Here is a 17,579-nt window from a genome sequence, read left to right as displayed (position 1 = left end):
ATATGACAAGTTCATGGGTTCTCCACTATCCTCACTTCCTGTGTGAGCTATCATATTCATGGGAACCACCTTCATGATGAATTAATCCAAGAGAGCTAAGCCACATAGGCAGCATTTCAGCATCATGTTGGATCTGTTAGCAACTGATTAAAAGATTTTGCTCAGCTAATGTAGTATTTTAAGTTGAATGAACAAGTGGAAACTCTATAAGATTTACTCATACAAAATTTCCATAATTAACGTGAATGTCTGTATTTCAATTTGTTCTGGTTTGTTTAACTTTTTATTACATTTGTGCTCCAATATTACTAACTAATACAGGAACATCTTGTTCATGGATCTAAAAGCTGTATTCTTGGCACATTCATTTTTATGCTATTGCTGTCGCAGGAACTAATGGCTTTGCTGCAGGTATATCTTTCTCCAGTACAGAGAAGTCATTAGCTGAAGCATTGTCAAAATTTGGTCAAATTGTTGAATGTATGGAGTCGACCTATTACTTTAACCGTAAAACTCATTTCTTCCTTGATAAGATTTCAGAATTTGCTTATATCTTGGCAATTTACTTTTCCAGCTAAAGTAATAAGGGATAAAGCCAGCAATAGATCTAAAGGTTACGGGTATGTGACCTTTGCTACAGAAGATGAAGCCAAAAAGGCCTTGATGAAGATGAATGGGAAGGTAAACTGCTTTAACTATAGGCACATTCTATGAATTATGGATACCAAGAATAACACTTGTTAGTTGCAGCTGGTAGATGGACGTCCTGTTGTTGTTGATAATGCTTGACCAAAGAGAAGCAGAGGACCACTGAGGCAATAGCTGATATTTAGGTTCTTCCCCTTTCCCTGTTTTTTTTTATATCAAACATCTTGTGATGCAAAGAAGATTGTTGCATCAGATTCAGTTTTGATCAACAAAATATACATTCTCCTTTCTATTGGGATTCATAATAAAGGCAGCGAAATGCTCGAACTGCTGGGTAGCGAAAATCCACGCACTGATCTCTTTCCCTTGCGCTGATCCTGCTTAATGTTTCCCTCTGTTTGGCCACTCTAGCTGAAGGGAGAGGGAGAATCGGAACATGAATAAGTTGTAGAACAATAGCATTTTTTTGCCAACATAAAACTTTTTCTTTCATTGTTACCCAGTCAGTTTTTCAATTGAGTTTGTTCATCATAAAAATCATTATGCCCAGCTTTGTATATATATTTTATAGTATCATCAAGGACGATTTTTTTCCAATTCTAACCTAGTGAAGTTAGAAACAAAATTGCAATTACCCAATTGTTTCTACTTCTGGGCTAATGTTTTTGTTTGTGCCTTTCTATTTCAAGCTGATTGACACTGCTGGAAAATAATAGGCCAACACTAGACATGAAAAGAAGGGATCATAGCAATGCAGACTTAAGCTAAATTCTTATTATCATAATTAGTGCCTTTTTTAAAGAATAAAAGTCAAGTCTATAAACCACATGTTTAAAACATCAAGTCTAGGGCTGTGCTTGGAATCTCGAAACTGGAATTTCATCATTGACATAATGAAACTTGCACATCCCAAATGTATCCACAAATCAGCAACACATTACGAGCAATGTTAGTGCCTGCATATTTTTAACTGGCGAATCTGGCCAATTTAATTATCATGCATTAAAACTGAAGCATCCCACAATTGCTTGTGATCCCCTTGTAAAATGCTGGCAAAGGTATTTTGCTTGAAAATGCATCTTAACAAAATTTTTCTAGCAACTATGTTAAAAAGTTCTCACTTTGACACAATAAACTATAAATATTTTCCTAGGACCAAAAATTAAAATGATCTCTTGTGGTTCTGAACTAATCAACAACACATTGCTAGTAATCCCCAACAAAGTCCTCCAAAACAGGGATAAAATTCTCTAAGCTACAAGAGATGATTTTCAATAAGACAATTCTCTGGTGCACAAATCCAGCTTCAATCGTCAAGCTGTTTTCACTTTACGAGAGGTAGGCCGTCGGAATAAGCTTATAAGATCATCAAGACCCTGTCAAATAGCACAATTGACAATTTGTCAACTTTAGGTGAAGTTCATGCAGCTTACAGAGAAAGGAAACCATGTAAAGTAATAAAATGAGATCAGTATTTCCGGTTTGATGTTAGAAGGAAGGATAAATACCCTAGTTGTGATGACGAGAAAACTAAAAAGAACTATCAAATATGATCCCAGCACCAGAAGCAACAGCAAATCAAATGTTACACTAGCAACCTGTAGTAACAAATGTCAACAGATTAGCATTAAATATCAAAATTCTAGCATACATTCAAGACTACAAGTATACTGAAGAGATGCATGATCTAAACAAATATCTTCAAATTTGTTTTTTCAACTTCATCACAAAAAGAGTGCATTTAAGTATCAAGAAGAATAATTCTGCTACATGGGTCAGCATCCCTCTTGGTCCTCTTTAGTTGATATCAGCCTTTTTCCAATTGAAAGCGAAATTTGGGTAGGTAAGGAAGAAGAAAACACGCACTACCACCTAAAAAGAGATATTTTTAAGGCACAAAATAATTTAGGTTATGGATCTTGAAAATTTTAACATGTAGCTCTGGAAAGCGTCCTGTTAATTCTTGTCCAGTAATTCTCAACCCATCATTTTATGGCAAGGTTAGCCCTAAGATATTTTTTCTAAAGGGCTTTGCTGACGAACATAGTGCCCAAAAATTTCAGGATAAGAGGATCAAAAGAAAGTCAAGTCAAAATGGGAGAAAGAGATTGGAATGGCACATTGAAACACCATTGTCTTGAAAAAGAAATGATAGAAGAAACAGTAGAACCTGATATATGTTTAGCTTAGCTTTGGTTGAGTCATAGAATGTGAACATCCCATCAAGCGCTTCGTGTTGTACATTTACTTCATGGGCATGATCTTCTAGTTCCTGCCAAAGGATTAATAAATTGATGGTCAAATTAAATGGAAACTGTGTTAAAAAATGAGTTCCTTTCTTTTTCCTTTGATCCCTTATATGGTTTAGATTTCTTCCTACTTCCAATTATCCAATATCCTTAGCCTAATACACCATCAAATCCGAAACACATGACAATCCACTACTCAACCAATTTATTAAAATGTCAAATGGCATCAAATTTAACAGGAGATAAATCCATAAGCAAATCCATAAGCTGAGCATACTCCTCATCAACACATGAAAATTAAGTGCTCCCAACACTGCCAGCAGCCCATCCCACCAAAAATATAGAGGTTAAACAACTCAGCATGCACAGCAATCAATCTGAATAGGCAAATATACTAATCCTATGGTATGCAATCATCAACATTTCTGTAAAATCCAAAGAAATAACTTAGCATTAAAAAGAAAAGAAAACTTTATCATTTGTGTGCATTTGCAAACATAATTACTGTGCGTGTTGGGGGAGGGGGATCTTGCAGTGAAATATAGAAGAATGAATATCACATACTACTAAATCTTGGCACAATAACTTCAAGTAAATATCAGCATCATTTACCATATAAGAGAGAATAAAGAAGAAACCATGAAAACCAGAAAAATGTGCACGAAAATTTACAAATAATCACCTTCTTCAATGCCATCACAAATGGGTCATTCTTTGAAAGAAATGGTGCCACTCGAGGTGTTTGTGACAATAGATCTAACCATGACTTTACATAAGAAGGATTTACAGCCAAACTACTGTCATCCGCAAATACTTTTATGTTCTCTCCTTGATGACTGTAGATATGCCTCTGTATACAATCAGAAGGAAAGGAACACATTAGGGAACACAAAACTAAAAGATGGACTCCACTTTTAATTGATTCAGGCTTGGCCTAGTTGAAAAGAATAAACTTCTCACTAATCTAAAAATCCAGCCAAAAACAAAAAATGCAAGTATATGATGGTACAAACATTTCCTTGCATACGCATCCTAAAATAGGTAGTCCTAAAATCTCTAGAAGACAATCCAACATCATGCACTCAGTCACACACATGAACACAAAATTAGTGCTCATGCTCTTGCTGCTGGTAATGTACTTCCTCATGGGGTTGACCTTGGAACAAATATGTACAAATTGAGAAGTAGAAACATCAGAATCAAAACTTCATCTATCCTAATGAATTAACCTTACCGCAATACTCTCAGCAACTAACTTGATACTTCTGACGATTGCTGTTTCATTTACAAAATATCTGCACAGAAAACCAAGATCTCAGAAAAATATGGAAAGTGGTACAGGAGTTTCAGCCCTAAGAAACAGATTCGAGTTAAAAGGCAAAACCTGTTATCTGAAAGACCTCCAGTGCTTTCTAAAATATCAGGAGCCACAGAGAGCTCAGAAAGGGTGGCAGCAGTGATCCTCAGCCTTGAAAATTGTTCATGCTCCCAAGCTACCTACAGCAAATTAACAGCTATATTACCTGGTCTAAACAAGGATAGTAGATGTACAAAATGTCAATATCAAGTAATATTTTAGAAGAATAGAAAACAGAGTGCAAGTTGAAACAATGTGCAGCCTGCCCATGCCAAGTAAACCAACATTCTAGAAGAACATAGATGTAATCAGTTACAAGGAAACAGCAAGCATAGACCAACTAGACTGTCAACAGTAGTCATGGTAACAGGATGAATGCACCTGTTTCAAGAACAAAACAGCAGTTTTTTCAAGGTACGTTTAGCTCTATATTGGCTTGTGTAATGTAGGACTGAAGACTAGTTGTGACAATGACAAGTGACAACAGGAAAATAAACGGTCATCTTATCAACTAACCATGTCCTCTTAATGAATCAAATAACCTTATCATACATTTTCTTAAAACGTTGAATAAGGGAAAAATCCAAAGTTGCTCTAGTTACAAAGGTAGCAAGATCGTGAATCACACAATGAAGCATTGAGAGAGTGCGATGGATCGTAGATTAAGATGCAACACAACTATCTCAAATAACCAGTTTAGTTTTATGCCAGGAAGATCAACCATAGAGACAATTTTCTAATACTAGGGTTGATGGAGGTATTAAGAGAGAAAAGAAAAGACTTCCATAGTTTTTTTTATCAATCTAGAAAAGAATATGATAAAGACCCCAAGGGATGTTCTATGGTTGAATTTGGAATGGAAAACAGCATCTCATTAGATATAGAAAGGTGTTGAAGTATATGTACGTAGGGGCAGTCATCAGTATTTGGACAGCCAAGGGTGATATAAAACATTTGCTTATCACAGTTGGACTCCGCTAAGGATCGGCCTTCAGTGCTTAACTTTTTGCTTTGGCCATGAATGAGATAATGAAGCATATCCAAGAGGATAAACACTGGTGAATGATATCTGCAGATGACATAATGTTAATAGATAAAACCCAAATTGAAGTTAATAGGAGTTAAGAGTTATGGAGGAGCACTCTATAGCCTTAAGAGTTTCAAGTTAAGTAGAACTAAAACAAAGTATATGCATTAGAACTTTAGCAATATAGGGGGAAGTGATCAATGCAGGGTTCGCTTGGATGCAGCAGAGGTGCCACAAAGCGCACATTTCAAATATCTAGATTTAATCCTACAAAGAAAATGAGGGAAGTAGGAAGGATGTCAATAATAAAATTACAGCAGGATGGATGAAGTGGCAGAGTGTAACAAGAGTCTTATATGATTGCAAAATAACCACCAAGTTCAAGGGTAAGTTTTATAGGACCAGGAATCAACCAGTACATGGCAGTGAATGTTGGGTGGTAAAACACAATATGCATAAAAGATCAGTGCTTTAGCAATGATGATGTTAACACAGATGCATATAAATATAAAAATGGATTAGATAAGGAATGAATACATCCATAGGAAAGTAAAGCAGTGCCTTTTGAGGAAACAATGAAAGAAGGGAGATTGAGATGGTTTAGACATGTGCATCATAGACTAGATCACTAGCAAATATTCCAGTACAGAAGGGAGGGGCAGCACTAAGATGAGATTGGGGAAGCAGTTAGGAAGAACATAGCAGCCCCAGACCTCCTAAAGATGTAGCCTTTAAACTGGTGGAGTGAAGGAAAAAGATCCATATAGTCAACCTAACTAGTTTGGGATCAAGACTCAGTTGAGTTGAGCATGACCTTTCTTAAAACTATAATCCAAAAAAAAAAAAAAAAACAGAAGAGGGAGAGGGGAGTTCAACCAAAATATAGATTTTTATTTTTCAAGTAAGATCAACTTACTCTAGGATTCGAAATATTGATTTTCTTGTGTTTTAGACCAATTTCAAGGCCCAATTCTTTTGCTACATTAGAGAAACCCTGTAGAAAACTCCATGTTAAACCATAAAAAATGGTGGCAATCTGTCAAATTGTTAAAAAATCCATTATGTTAAAAATTTCCATCTAACTTACTTCAAAAATTTGTTTAATATATGCATTCTCTGGGGGCTTGGACACATGAATCCACAATTCATTATCCCATGAGCCAATGCTATTTAAGCAAATAGCATAGTCAATGCTCTCACGTAGGCGTTGATCAAAGCTCCGTAGCCACTGCAGGAGATGAAACAATAACAAAAGTGGACTAGGATAAAAGAAAAAGTAGATGAGGCATTTAAGTTCATAGGAAAGGTAACAAATGTAGAAACAATGGATGGCAAGCACCTTTTGAGTTCCATTGTAGTTATAAGGTCCACCAGACGTTAGCCCAAAAAGTAAATTATACCTTCCTCTTGTCTTAGGATTTGAATAAAGAAGAGAAAACAACCTAGCTATTTCAAGAAGAGCCACAACGCCACTTCCATTGCTATCAGTTCCAACTGATAATGCCTACACAGGTAACTATTTTTACGTCATCAAACAACAAACACAATTAGATGCATTTTATGAAATTAAATAGAATCACATACAGGAGCAGTCCCAAATGTATCATATGATACTACAATAGCAATGGTTGGAAGTTGATTTGGATCTCCATCTGCTTTCAAGCCTGGTAACCATCCCTGTGACAGTTAAAATGATTGTTCAGTCCAGAAGCAAGCACCATTAGCACAATCAATAACCTTTGTAGTTGTTATGGAAAGTCAATTACTATATTATTTCTCTGTATATTTTGTATTCCTATTTAGAATTTCTTATTTAGGATTTCTTCCTAATTAGAACACAATTATAGGAATCAATTGTATATATATACCCATATACAGATTAATTGAAATTAAGGAGAATCATCTCTTTTTACATGGTACCAGAGCAGGTCATCTATCTAGGGTGACTATTTGCTCTCACCACCCAGCTCAGGAGAGACCTTGGCCGCCGATCAGCCATTTCGACTCCGATCAACATCGCCGGCGTCGCCTCAACCCTCCCATTCCACCAATTATGTGCTGTTGCCTGATCCAGTACACCATTAAAAGACTTTTGATGTTTGGCTCTCAGATCCTATTTCGGTATTTGCTTTATTTGTGATTTTGGGTTATTTTGCTGCTGTAAGCAATTAGGATTAGCGTTTCGATTAGTTTTCTTTGTCTCAACAAATGGCAGACAATAAGAATGTTATTTCTGATGTGATTCCGGTAATGACTAAGATCACGGAACACAAACTTACTGGTTCGAATTACCTGGAGTGGAGTAAAACCGTTAGGGTATATTTGCGAAGCATTGATAAGGATGATCACCTTACTAAAGATCCACCTACGGATGATACACGACAAACTTGGCTAAGAGAGGATGCTCGGTTGTTTTTGCAGTTTTGGAATTCGATTCACAGTGAGGTAATTAGTTTAATTAATCACTGTGAATTTGTTAAGGAATTGATAGATTATTTAGATTTTCTGTATTCTGGCAAAGGGAATATCTCCCGTATTTATGATGTTTGTAAGGCATTCTACCGTGCTGAGAAAGAGGATAAGTCTCTCACGACTTATTTTATGGATTTTAAACGGGTATATGAGGAACTTAATGTATTTTTGCCTTTTAGTCATGATGTGAAAGTTCAGCAAGCCCAACGGGAGCAACTGGCTGTTACGGGTTTTCTTGCAACCCTTCCTTCAGAGTATGAGATTGCTAAATCTCAAATTCTATCCAGTTCTGAGATTTTCTCTTTGTATGAAAAGTCCACACGGGTCCTTCATACAAAGAATACCCAATCTTCACAGTCTGCCAGTAGTGCTCTTATTAGCCGTAATCCAAATGGACAACAGAGTAATAGAAGAGGAAGTAGAAGAGGAATTACAGGCAACAAAAGTCATCAGCGTAATGAAGAGGCTAGTTCTAATCAGGACTCAAGAGGAGTCATTTGTTATTATTGCCATGAGCCTGGCCATACAAAATATAATTGTCCGCAACTTCAGAAGAAAAATCAGCGATCACGGATAGCAAATATGGCAACAGATAATTCTACAGTATCTTCCTCTGAGAAAACTATTTTGGTATCTACAGAGGATTTTGCACAGTTTTCCCAGTATTAGGCATCTCTAAAGCCTACCAGTTCCCCTGTCACTGCGATCGCTGAGTCAGGTAAATTCTCTGCATGCCTTGTATCTTCCTCATCCAAATGGGTTATTGATTCTGGTGCGACAGATCATATGACAAGTAATTCTAGTCTTCTATCTGCTTTTCAGTCTAATCTCACTTCCTCTACTGTTACTTTAGCTGATGGCTCTACTTCTTGTGTCATGGGTTCTGAAACTGCGAACCCGACTTCGTCAATTTTTTTGTCATCTGTTTTGTGTCTACCAAAATTCTCTTTTAATCTACTTTCTGTTAGTAAACTTACTCGTACCTTAAATTGTTCTGTTTCCTTTTTTCCTGACCAGTGTTTGTTTCAGGATCTTACGACGAAGCAGATTATTGGTAGAGGACGTGAGTCAGGTGATCTATACATTCTGGAAAATCATGTACCACGGTCACTTGTTTGCTCCAGCACCTTAACACCTCTTGAAGCTCATTGTAGATTGGGCCATCCTTTTTTATCTACCATGAAGAAGCTGTGTCCTCAGTTTCAGTCTTTATCAGTACTAGAATGTGAGTCGTGTCAATTTGCAAAATATCATCGTTTGCGTTCTGTGTCTAGAGTCAATAAACGGGCTTCATCCCCTTTTGAGTTAGTTCATTCTGATGTTTGAGGTCCTTGTTCTGTTACTTCTAAACTGGATTTCGTTATTTTGTTACTTTTGTTGATGATTACTCTCGTGTTACCTGGTTATATTTAATGAAGAATCGTTCTGCGTTGTTTTCTATCTTTTGTGCATTTTGTAATGAAATCAAAACTCAATTTAAATATTTTTGTGCACATATTAAGAACTGACAATGCCAAAGAATACTTTTCAGCACAATTTCAGTCTTATATAACACAAAATGGCATTCTTCATCAGTCTTCCTGTGTGGATATCCCATCCCAAAATGGCATGGCCGAAAGAAAAAATCGACATCGTTTTGAGGTAACTCGTACTCTTCTTTTTCAGATGAAAGTTCCTAAACACTTTTAGGCGGATGCAGTTTCTACGGCATGTTTTTTTATCAATCGTATGCCGTCTTTTGTCCTTAATGGGGATATTCCTTATACTGCTTTGTTTCCTATAAAATCTTTGTTCCCTATTGAACCCCGTATTTTTTGTTGTACCTGTTTTGTGCGTGATGTTCGTCCACAGGTTACTAAATTGGATCCAAAGTCTCTCAAATGTGTCTTCCTTGGGTATTTCCGGCTGCAAAAAGGATACCGCTGTTTCTCTCATACTCTTAATCGTTATCTTGTTTCTGCAGATGTCACATTTTTTTGAATCCACTCCATTTTTTACTCAATCATTCGTGTATGAGAGTCAAGGGAAGGAGGATGATCTCTTAATATATACTGTCCAACCAATGTCCAATCCTCTCCCACGGCCTGTTCCTTCTGTCTCTAGACCTACTCGACCTCCCGTTGTTCTTGTTTATTCCAGGAGATTGGAGATTCCTAACTCAGATCCTCCACCAGCTATTTCATTAGGAGATCCTGTACCTCATACTGATCATGATTCTGATCTAGGCTTACCCACTGTTCTTCGTAAAGGTAAACGTTCATGTACTTACCCTATCTTTTCTTTTGTTTCTTATAATCAATTGTCTTCTTGTTCTCGGTGTTTTGTTACTTCTTTAGACTCTATTCCTATTTCTAATACTGTTGGTGAGGCACTGTCTCATCCTGGCTGGTGTGCTGCTATGAAAGAGGAAATGGAGGCTTTAGATGCTAATAGTACATGGGAACTGTTGCCTTTGCCCACTGGTAAGAAAGCTATTGGTTGTAAATGGGTATTTATAGTAAAGGTAAATCCTGATGGTTCTGTGGCTAGATTAAAAGCACGCCTTGTAGCAAAAGGATATGCTCAGACATATGAGGTTGATTACTCTGACACTTTTTCTCCAGTAGCTAAACTAACTTATGTTTGCTTGTTTATCTCTTTAGCAGCTACATATGATTGGCCCCTGCACCAATTGGATATCAAGAATGCTTTCCTTCATGGTGATCTTCAGGAGGAGGTATATATGGAGCAACCACCTGAGTTTGTTGCTAAGAAGGAGTTGGGTAAAGTTTGTAGGCTTCGGAAGTCTCTTTACGGCTTGAAACAAAGTCCTAGGGCCTGATTTGGGAGATTCAGTGAAGCAACATAGGAATTTGGTATGCAAAAGAATAAGTGTGATCACTCAGTATTTTATAGGCAATCTAAGGCTGGTCTAATTCTCCTGGTAGTCTGTGGATGACATTGTCATCACTGAAAGTGACTCTGCAGGTATTTCATCTCTTAAACCTTCCTCCAAACCCAGTTTCAGACCAAAGACTTGGAATTGTTAAAGTATTTCTTGGGTATTGAAGTTATGAGAAGTAAGAAGGGTATTTTCTTGTCTCAAAAAAACTATGTCCTCGATTTATTGACAAAGACGAAAAATTAGGTGCTAAGCCTTGTAGTGCACCAATGACTCCAAATTTACAACTGTTAGCAAGGGATAGTGAGTTGTTTGAAGATCCAGAGAGATACAGGAGATTGGTAGGTATGTAAGGTAATGTGGATACAGGAGATACAGGAATCTGAATACAAATCCATGGCACAATCAGTATGTAAGGTAATGTGGATACTTCAATTACTAGATGAGACAGGTTTTAAGACCTCCCTACCTGCAAAATTGTGATGTAATAATCAAGCTGCCCTCCATATTGCTTCTAATCCGGTGTTTCATGAGCGGACCAAACATATTGAAATTGATTGTCACTTTGTTCGTGAAAAGATTCAATAACAAATCATCTTAACAGGACACATCAAAACTGGAGAGCAGTTAGGAGATATTTTCACAAAAGCTCTGAATGGAGCTAGGATTGACTACATTTGTAACAAATTGGGCATAATTAACATCTATGCTCCAACTTGAGGGGGAGTGTTATGGAAAGTCAATTACTATATTATTTCTCTGTATATTCTGTATTCTGTATTCCTATTTAGAATTTCTTATTTAGGATTTCTTCCTAATTAGTAGAACACAATTATAGGAATCAATTGTATATATATATACCCATGTACAGATTAATTGAAATCAAGGAGAATCATCTCTTTCTACAGTAGTTTCAGAAAAACTGTCCATATTAGACACAATGCATAAGGAAACAGTAGATAGCTAACTTTTCTATTCACAAACAAGTATCATTAAGATGATGGATAAGCTTGGGATCCTCGGCAAGACTGTTTAGAATTCATAACAGTAGCTAACTTCTTTATACAAGGCAGTCTACAGTGACTCATATTTATTCCTCTATATCAACGTTTCAATTAAGCAGGAACCCTTTATTATATACTTCCTCTTTTCTGAATTACGAGTATGTACTGTCTAAATTTCAGTAATTTTAATTTGCTTAAAAAAAACATAAAAGACAAAATACACTATTTTTTTTTAATCAAATAACGCAAGTTCTGTTTGCATCGAATGAAAGGTTTTAGACTTGCTTATGTCTAATTCATGAGTGATTCAAAGGTAGAGTGGTCTAAAATTTTAGCTTTAGACTAAGCCAATAGGAACATTGTACATCGCCATAACTTATAGTTAATGATGCATGCCTAGCAATGGGATTTGACCATAAATTTTGATAATGTAGCAATTCTATCAATTTTAGCTTATTCAGAAGTGGTAGACCAAGTCTACCTAAGTATTTCTCCTAATTCATGGAACCATATACATTGCCGCAGACCACAGAAAAGTGGGCAGCTTATAACAGTAAGAGATTAAGGGGAAGGAAGACCTAAAATGGTGTGGAATGAAGTGGTAAAAATTTATTGGGTATCATAATAGCTATTGGGAAGTTTGGCCTTAAACAAAGACAAAACTAATAGGAGAAAAGGCATCTTCGTAGCCAGCACCAACTAGCTAGAAAATTGGGATTGAGGCTCAATTGAATTAAGTTGAGCTTCACAAAGGGGTCTTGAAGCTTAGGAATAAGGCAAAAGCACAAGCAGAGTGAGGTGAGAGACACAAAAAAAAACAAAATAAGACAGCTAGTCCTATATCAGACACTACTCATATTAATAACATAGAACATTAAAAATTTTAGCACCAGAGATTTTTAAATCCAAATAAAATTAAAATTAAAAAAAAATGTCAAAATGTCTTGAACCATAATCCTGAATTCCTACTAAATAGCAATAATCCCACAAGTGTGTGATGCTTCATGCACTCAGTCAGCCTTTTTATCATTTCAAGCAAGCTAGATTAAATCATAGCAGATTCCCCTATAAAAATTAAGCAATAAAAGCATTAAGAATAGAAAGAAAGAAAGAAAACAAACAAACAAAAGCATTGAGAAGAGAGATGGGATCCAAGGCACATGTAGAAAATGAGGGAAAAAAAATTAGACAAGGAAAGAAAGAAAAAAAGGGTGATAAGTTGAACTAAATCTGGAAAAGGAAAGTCAGTTCTTGACAAGTAAACCTCAGTAATTAGTCAATCACATTCCAAAATTAAAGGACTTTCAATCTCAGATTCACAAACATAATCTTTGCCTATTTCTTTGAAAATGCGTTGCAATCTTTTATGCATTCCTTAGACATGTATAACTTTTTATGTATATAAAACTTTAAAAAATAATGCAGAGAGAAAAACACTGATTTCTCTTCAAAAATTCTGTGATATGCTGTGGAGGCATGAGGCATGCACCTCATCAAGTTGACCTGCTTAATATAAGTAATCATAACCACATAACCTCATCTTGATTGAGGTGACAACAATCACTAGAACACCCCATATCTTCATTTCAAAATACTATTGACAATAGAAGTTCAAGGAATAAGGTTCACAATATTTCTCATTCCAGTGAAACTTCACATAAAGGAGGCCAATAAGGTCCTAAGATTTTTTTTTTTTTCCCTCATCATAGACAAATGAAAAATCGTAGATGGTCCTTTGCTGGATTATTCAAAGATAACAATGATAAATATTCCTAAGCAGCATAATCCATTTCATATGACTATTCATTCCCTATGAAAGAAAAAAGTTCAAAGGTACCTGAATGTTTGTGATTGTGGGAGATGCAATTCTCTTAGGTTCTGGTGCGGAGACAACAAACTTGTATCTGCAAGATTTCCAAGAAAAGATAGCATCCAAACTCTTAACAACAATACACAAATGTCACAGATTTATCAATCCCATTAGAAAAAAACATTAATTCACATTTAGACACACAAATGCATGCACATAATACAGTTATACTGCCTTGGGCATGGCAAGCTATGAGTTGAAATCCATACAAACAGTGTTTGAATGCAAAGGAAGCATTAGCATTTAGTTTCTATATTGATAATCATATCATCACAGACAAATCAGAAGCAAGTAATAAAATTTCAGCTCCAAAAAAATGTGAAGCCAAAGTAAGATGAAATAAAAGGACAAGTGCAAGACCTCAATGCTCTTAGATTTACAGACAACTGATAAAATGCACCAAGAGACTCTATCTATGGACCTGCAAACTGAGAAATTTCTTATCCCAACAACAAAGAGAAACCACACAATCTACATCATACCTTCATAGGAAATTCTAGTCAAGGATTAGGTTAAGTCTCCTCTATCTATATTTCCACATTTCACTAAAAACTTACCCTGCCACCCTATGGAAGCATGCAAATCTCATTATGTGCAGTTACCATTTTCTTTTGCTTCCTTTTTATATGTTCTTCATCACTAGCCATTTTCTTCTGTTTATTTTCTCTATGTTCTTCATTAATCCCTCTTCTAGAAAAGAAATTGTGAGGGGAGGATAGAGGCAGCTAATTGCCACTCAAATGCTCACAAACAGGTTCACAAAAAAAAAAAAAAAATACAACCTATAAATATTAAAATTAGCAAGCGTGCTTGTATGATGTGTAAGAACAAACAAGCATGCCGTAGGCATAACAAGTATCCAACTCATCTTATCCTGATAATCTGTTATGTATGTATATTTAACTTGCAAAACATTAACTATAACACATCTCAGTAATAAGGTTTCAACTAACCCGCCAGTAGTTGCAGTAGCTGGTTGACCAGTTGCATCATTCCTCTTGATGTCAGACAACACAGTATCAATGTCATCATTCTCAAAAGCGAAATACACAGGATACTGTAAAAAAAAAAAATGAAAATATATACAGGCATGATCAAATGAGATAACCAGAAGAGAAAAAAATAGAAGAAAAGAAAAGGCATCAGAAGGTAAGAAGAAGTAATTTTCAAAGATAAAAAGTACAGATGTAAAATTATACAGTTATCTGGGTTCCAAATACAAATATCCTCCCAGTAGACATGGATAAAAAGTACAGATGTAATATAATCTCTGCAATAACATCCATGCACAATTTTTCCTTCTTGGAATAGAAGATTGGAAATTATAGTGCAAATACCAGGCATAATCCAAAAAGAGTTTATGGTGACACTCTTCAGGATCATGGTATCGATATCAAATTAATTCTAATTTAGGACCAAAAATTAAGGGTAAGTGACTTTCAAAATCCTCAACACATGCTCATGCCTGCATGCATACAGAGAGAGAGTCTCTAGTAAGTTATACACTCCTTTCTCTGGGGCCTGGGTGAAGAACAAGTAAATTAAAGCAACAACATTTGATACAAAGTAAATAAGATCGACCTGCATTTCTAAACCTATCCATCCATCACTTCTATCTTAAGTTTTTCATGAGATTTGGCTACTCTCTGTTTTCATCTTACAAGCGGACCATCCAGAGTTAGTTCCTACACTTAATAGGTTCAACAGCATTTGTGACTAACTTCACAAACAATGCTAGTGCACTTCAAAAGCAAACATCTTCAGTCATTCACCATGCATCAGAAGTTTCTTTCTCAGCATATTCCTTTATATCTACCATTGAATGGTACTTGTTATCTTCTTTTTCATAAGCTTTATCTCATTCTTATGTGTGTGAAACTGTGAATATAATCAGGGAATTGCAATCTATATATGTAATGGGTATTGAACAACTTTCCACCATATTCTTCACATAGAACCAGTATTACAAAAGTAGTAGTATAGTACACAACAACACATGCAACCATCTAACTAACAAACATGAAACTTATATCACACTAACTATGAGAGTAAAGTTGATGCAAGGAACCTCTGAAATTTATTATTTCAGAGGGAATTCAGTGGGAAGAAATAGGATTGAAGGGGAAAAGTAAAATACAAATAACCTATTATTTTTGTCAGAAATCAGATTAGATATGCAGTTTACAAGAAGAATTGCTGATAATTTCAGCAGAGAGATTACTCCGGAGATCTTGAATGCAAGGAGAAAACGAGAAAAGAAGATGGTTAGAAGAGAAGAGTTAATTTGAGCCTATATAGATCAGTAATTGGAAAGCTTGAGCGCTAAGTTTGTTCAGTATTATGTGAACATAGCACCACACAAAAATCAGGACCAAGACTTTGCAGAGTTAATTATGCTATTATAATCTACCTCGGGCCTACGATTAGTAGAATAAACTAAAGATCAATCAACTAACCATCAAAACAAGGAAAAACAAAATCAGACAAGGAAGCCATTATCAGTAAAGGGGAACGGCGAGATAGAGAAAGACTCACAGGTATGTTGGCATGTATAAGTAATTTTTCAAGCTCTGCCAATACAGTCTTCATCAGCCCTTTTTCATGCACCTGATCCTCACTCACCGTGGCACCTCTATCTTCAAAATCAAAGATTTGAGGAAGCAAAAACAACAATCCTCCCAGAGGCTTTCTTTGAGTAATATACTCTGTCATTTTGGCAATCAACAAAAGACAATCTCAATCAGGAAAGTAGCGCAGATTCAACCAATATAAGAAAGCAACACATATACTTCCATTACATCAGGACAGAGATAAAGAAACAGAAAATAAACTAGAAGGCTACTAGATAACGTTCCTTTTATTGAAGTAGATTGAAACTTAAATTGGCAACTAACTGAGAAAAAAAAAAAGACCTTTGACAAAAGTAATGTTGAGTTCGCGAATAGGGATGATGACGACAGTACGCGAAAGATCGGCACCAGGAGTGAAATGCAAGGAGCCGGCGTGATGATTGAGGGTAGCGAGGCGAGATCCGAAGGGGACGCCAGAGATGTCGTACTGAATGAGACGGTAGACGTCGACGACGGTGGCAGCGTCACAAAGCTCGACGCAGGCGACGAGAATGAAGACGAGGGCGATCATGGAATACATGGAGTCCAGCATTTGTGGCTGGCGCGATTTGAAGGGAAACATGATAGTGGAAAGGAAAGGAAAGGATTGGATGGGATGAATCTAGGGTTCTAACAACTGATTTGATATGGAGAAAGGTGTGGTTTTTGTTATTAAAGAAATAGATTACTATACTGAGAGCTTCAGAGTACGGAGTCTGTTAACAGTCAAACGCTTGTTACTGCTGTTGTTGTTTACTGAGCAGTTCGTTCCTCTCCCCTCCTCGCGAGAAACTTTTATCAAAAAAACGCATTTTTTATTCAAGTTTTTTTTTTTTCTGAATTAAACAATTTACATACTAAAAGGAAATCATTTATAAATTAATATCAGAATTTTATTATTAGCGGCAATATTTTTTTTTACTGACATGATATAAAAAATTTATCTAAATATAAGGAATCAAAGCCAAAATCAATTTAATACAATTCAATATAATTCCAATGAAATGTAAACTTTACTTTAATCGAATTGATTCGGATCCAAACCTAGACAGAGACACGTCTAGAAGTTTATTATCTTCGTTGCTTAATTAATGGATCAAGCTTATGTCTTGTTTGAAATTGAAATTGTAAAATTAAAAATGACCTTTTGAAAAAGAAAATATTATTTTAATTACAGTTTAAAAAAATTGTTCATGTACCAGAAAGAATAGAAGTCTTGCATACATACACTATGAAACACTACACCAGGAAAAGACCTATAAAACAAAATTGTGAAATAATATCAAATTAGAAATTTGAATATCACCTAATCATATAACATTTTTCATGGCAACCACCTAATTACAAGAGGTAGGGGGAGCTCATAGACATGGATACAAGAACTTCCACTTGTCGTTAGACCATGCTGGTGTAGGAGCAGCCAGGTTGTTCGCAGGATTATCACTTCAAACAAAAACACTTG

The 17,579-nt window shown here is 35.9% G+C and overlaps 2 protein-coding genes across 2 annotated transcripts; one reads left to right on the top strand and one right to left on the bottom strand.

Moving 5' to 3' along the window:
• Positions 1 to 245: 245 nt before the first annotated feature.
• LOC110663114 (small RNA-binding protein 11, chloroplastic) lies at positions 246 to 1,245 on the top strand. The gene is made up of 4 exons (XM_058149234.1): positions 246 to 269; positions 348 to 480; positions 575 to 681; positions 751 to 1,245. The coding sequence occupies exons 1-4, from the start codon at positions 246 to 248 to the stop codon at positions 787 to 789; spliced, it is 303 nt and encodes a 100-aa protein (XP_058005217.1). The 3' UTR covers positions 790 to 1,245.
• A 366-nt stretch (positions 1,246 to 1,611) lies between these two features.
• LOC110663113 (uncharacterized) lies at positions 1,612 to 16,884 on the bottom strand. The gene is made up of 14 exons (XM_021822346.2): positions 16,421 to 16,884; positions 16,044 to 16,213; positions 14,462 to 14,565; positions 13,476 to 13,542; positions 6,866 to 6,958; positions 6,621 to 6,785; positions 6,369 to 6,509; positions 6,198 to 6,275; positions 4,282 to 4,394; positions 4,132 to 4,192; positions 3,580 to 3,747; positions 2,819 to 2,920; positions 2,157 to 2,246; positions 1,612 to 2,024 (listed from the first exon to the last, which is right to left on the bottom strand). Exons 1-14 carry the CDS (start codon positions 16,698 to 16,700, stop codon positions 1,962 to 1,964), a joined length of 1,695 nt encoding a protein of 564 aa, XP_021678038.2. The 5' UTR covers positions 16,701 to 16,884; the 3' UTR covers positions 1,612 to 1,961.
• Between the last annotated feature and the right edge of the window lie 695 nt (positions 16,885 to 17,579).

The sequence above is a fragment of the Hevea brasiliensis genome, chromosome 6 (assembly GCF_030052815.1).
Source record: "Hevea brasiliensis isolate MT/VB/25A 57/8 chromosome 6, ASM3005281v1, whole genome shotgun sequence".
In the NCBI taxonomy this organism is placed as follows: domain Eukaryota; kingdom Viridiplantae; phylum Streptophyta; class Magnoliopsida; order Malpighiales; family Euphorbiaceae; genus Hevea; species Hevea brasiliensis.
Note: the sequence above shows the minus strand (reverse complement) of the source record. Positions and strands in the feature narration are given on the sequence as shown.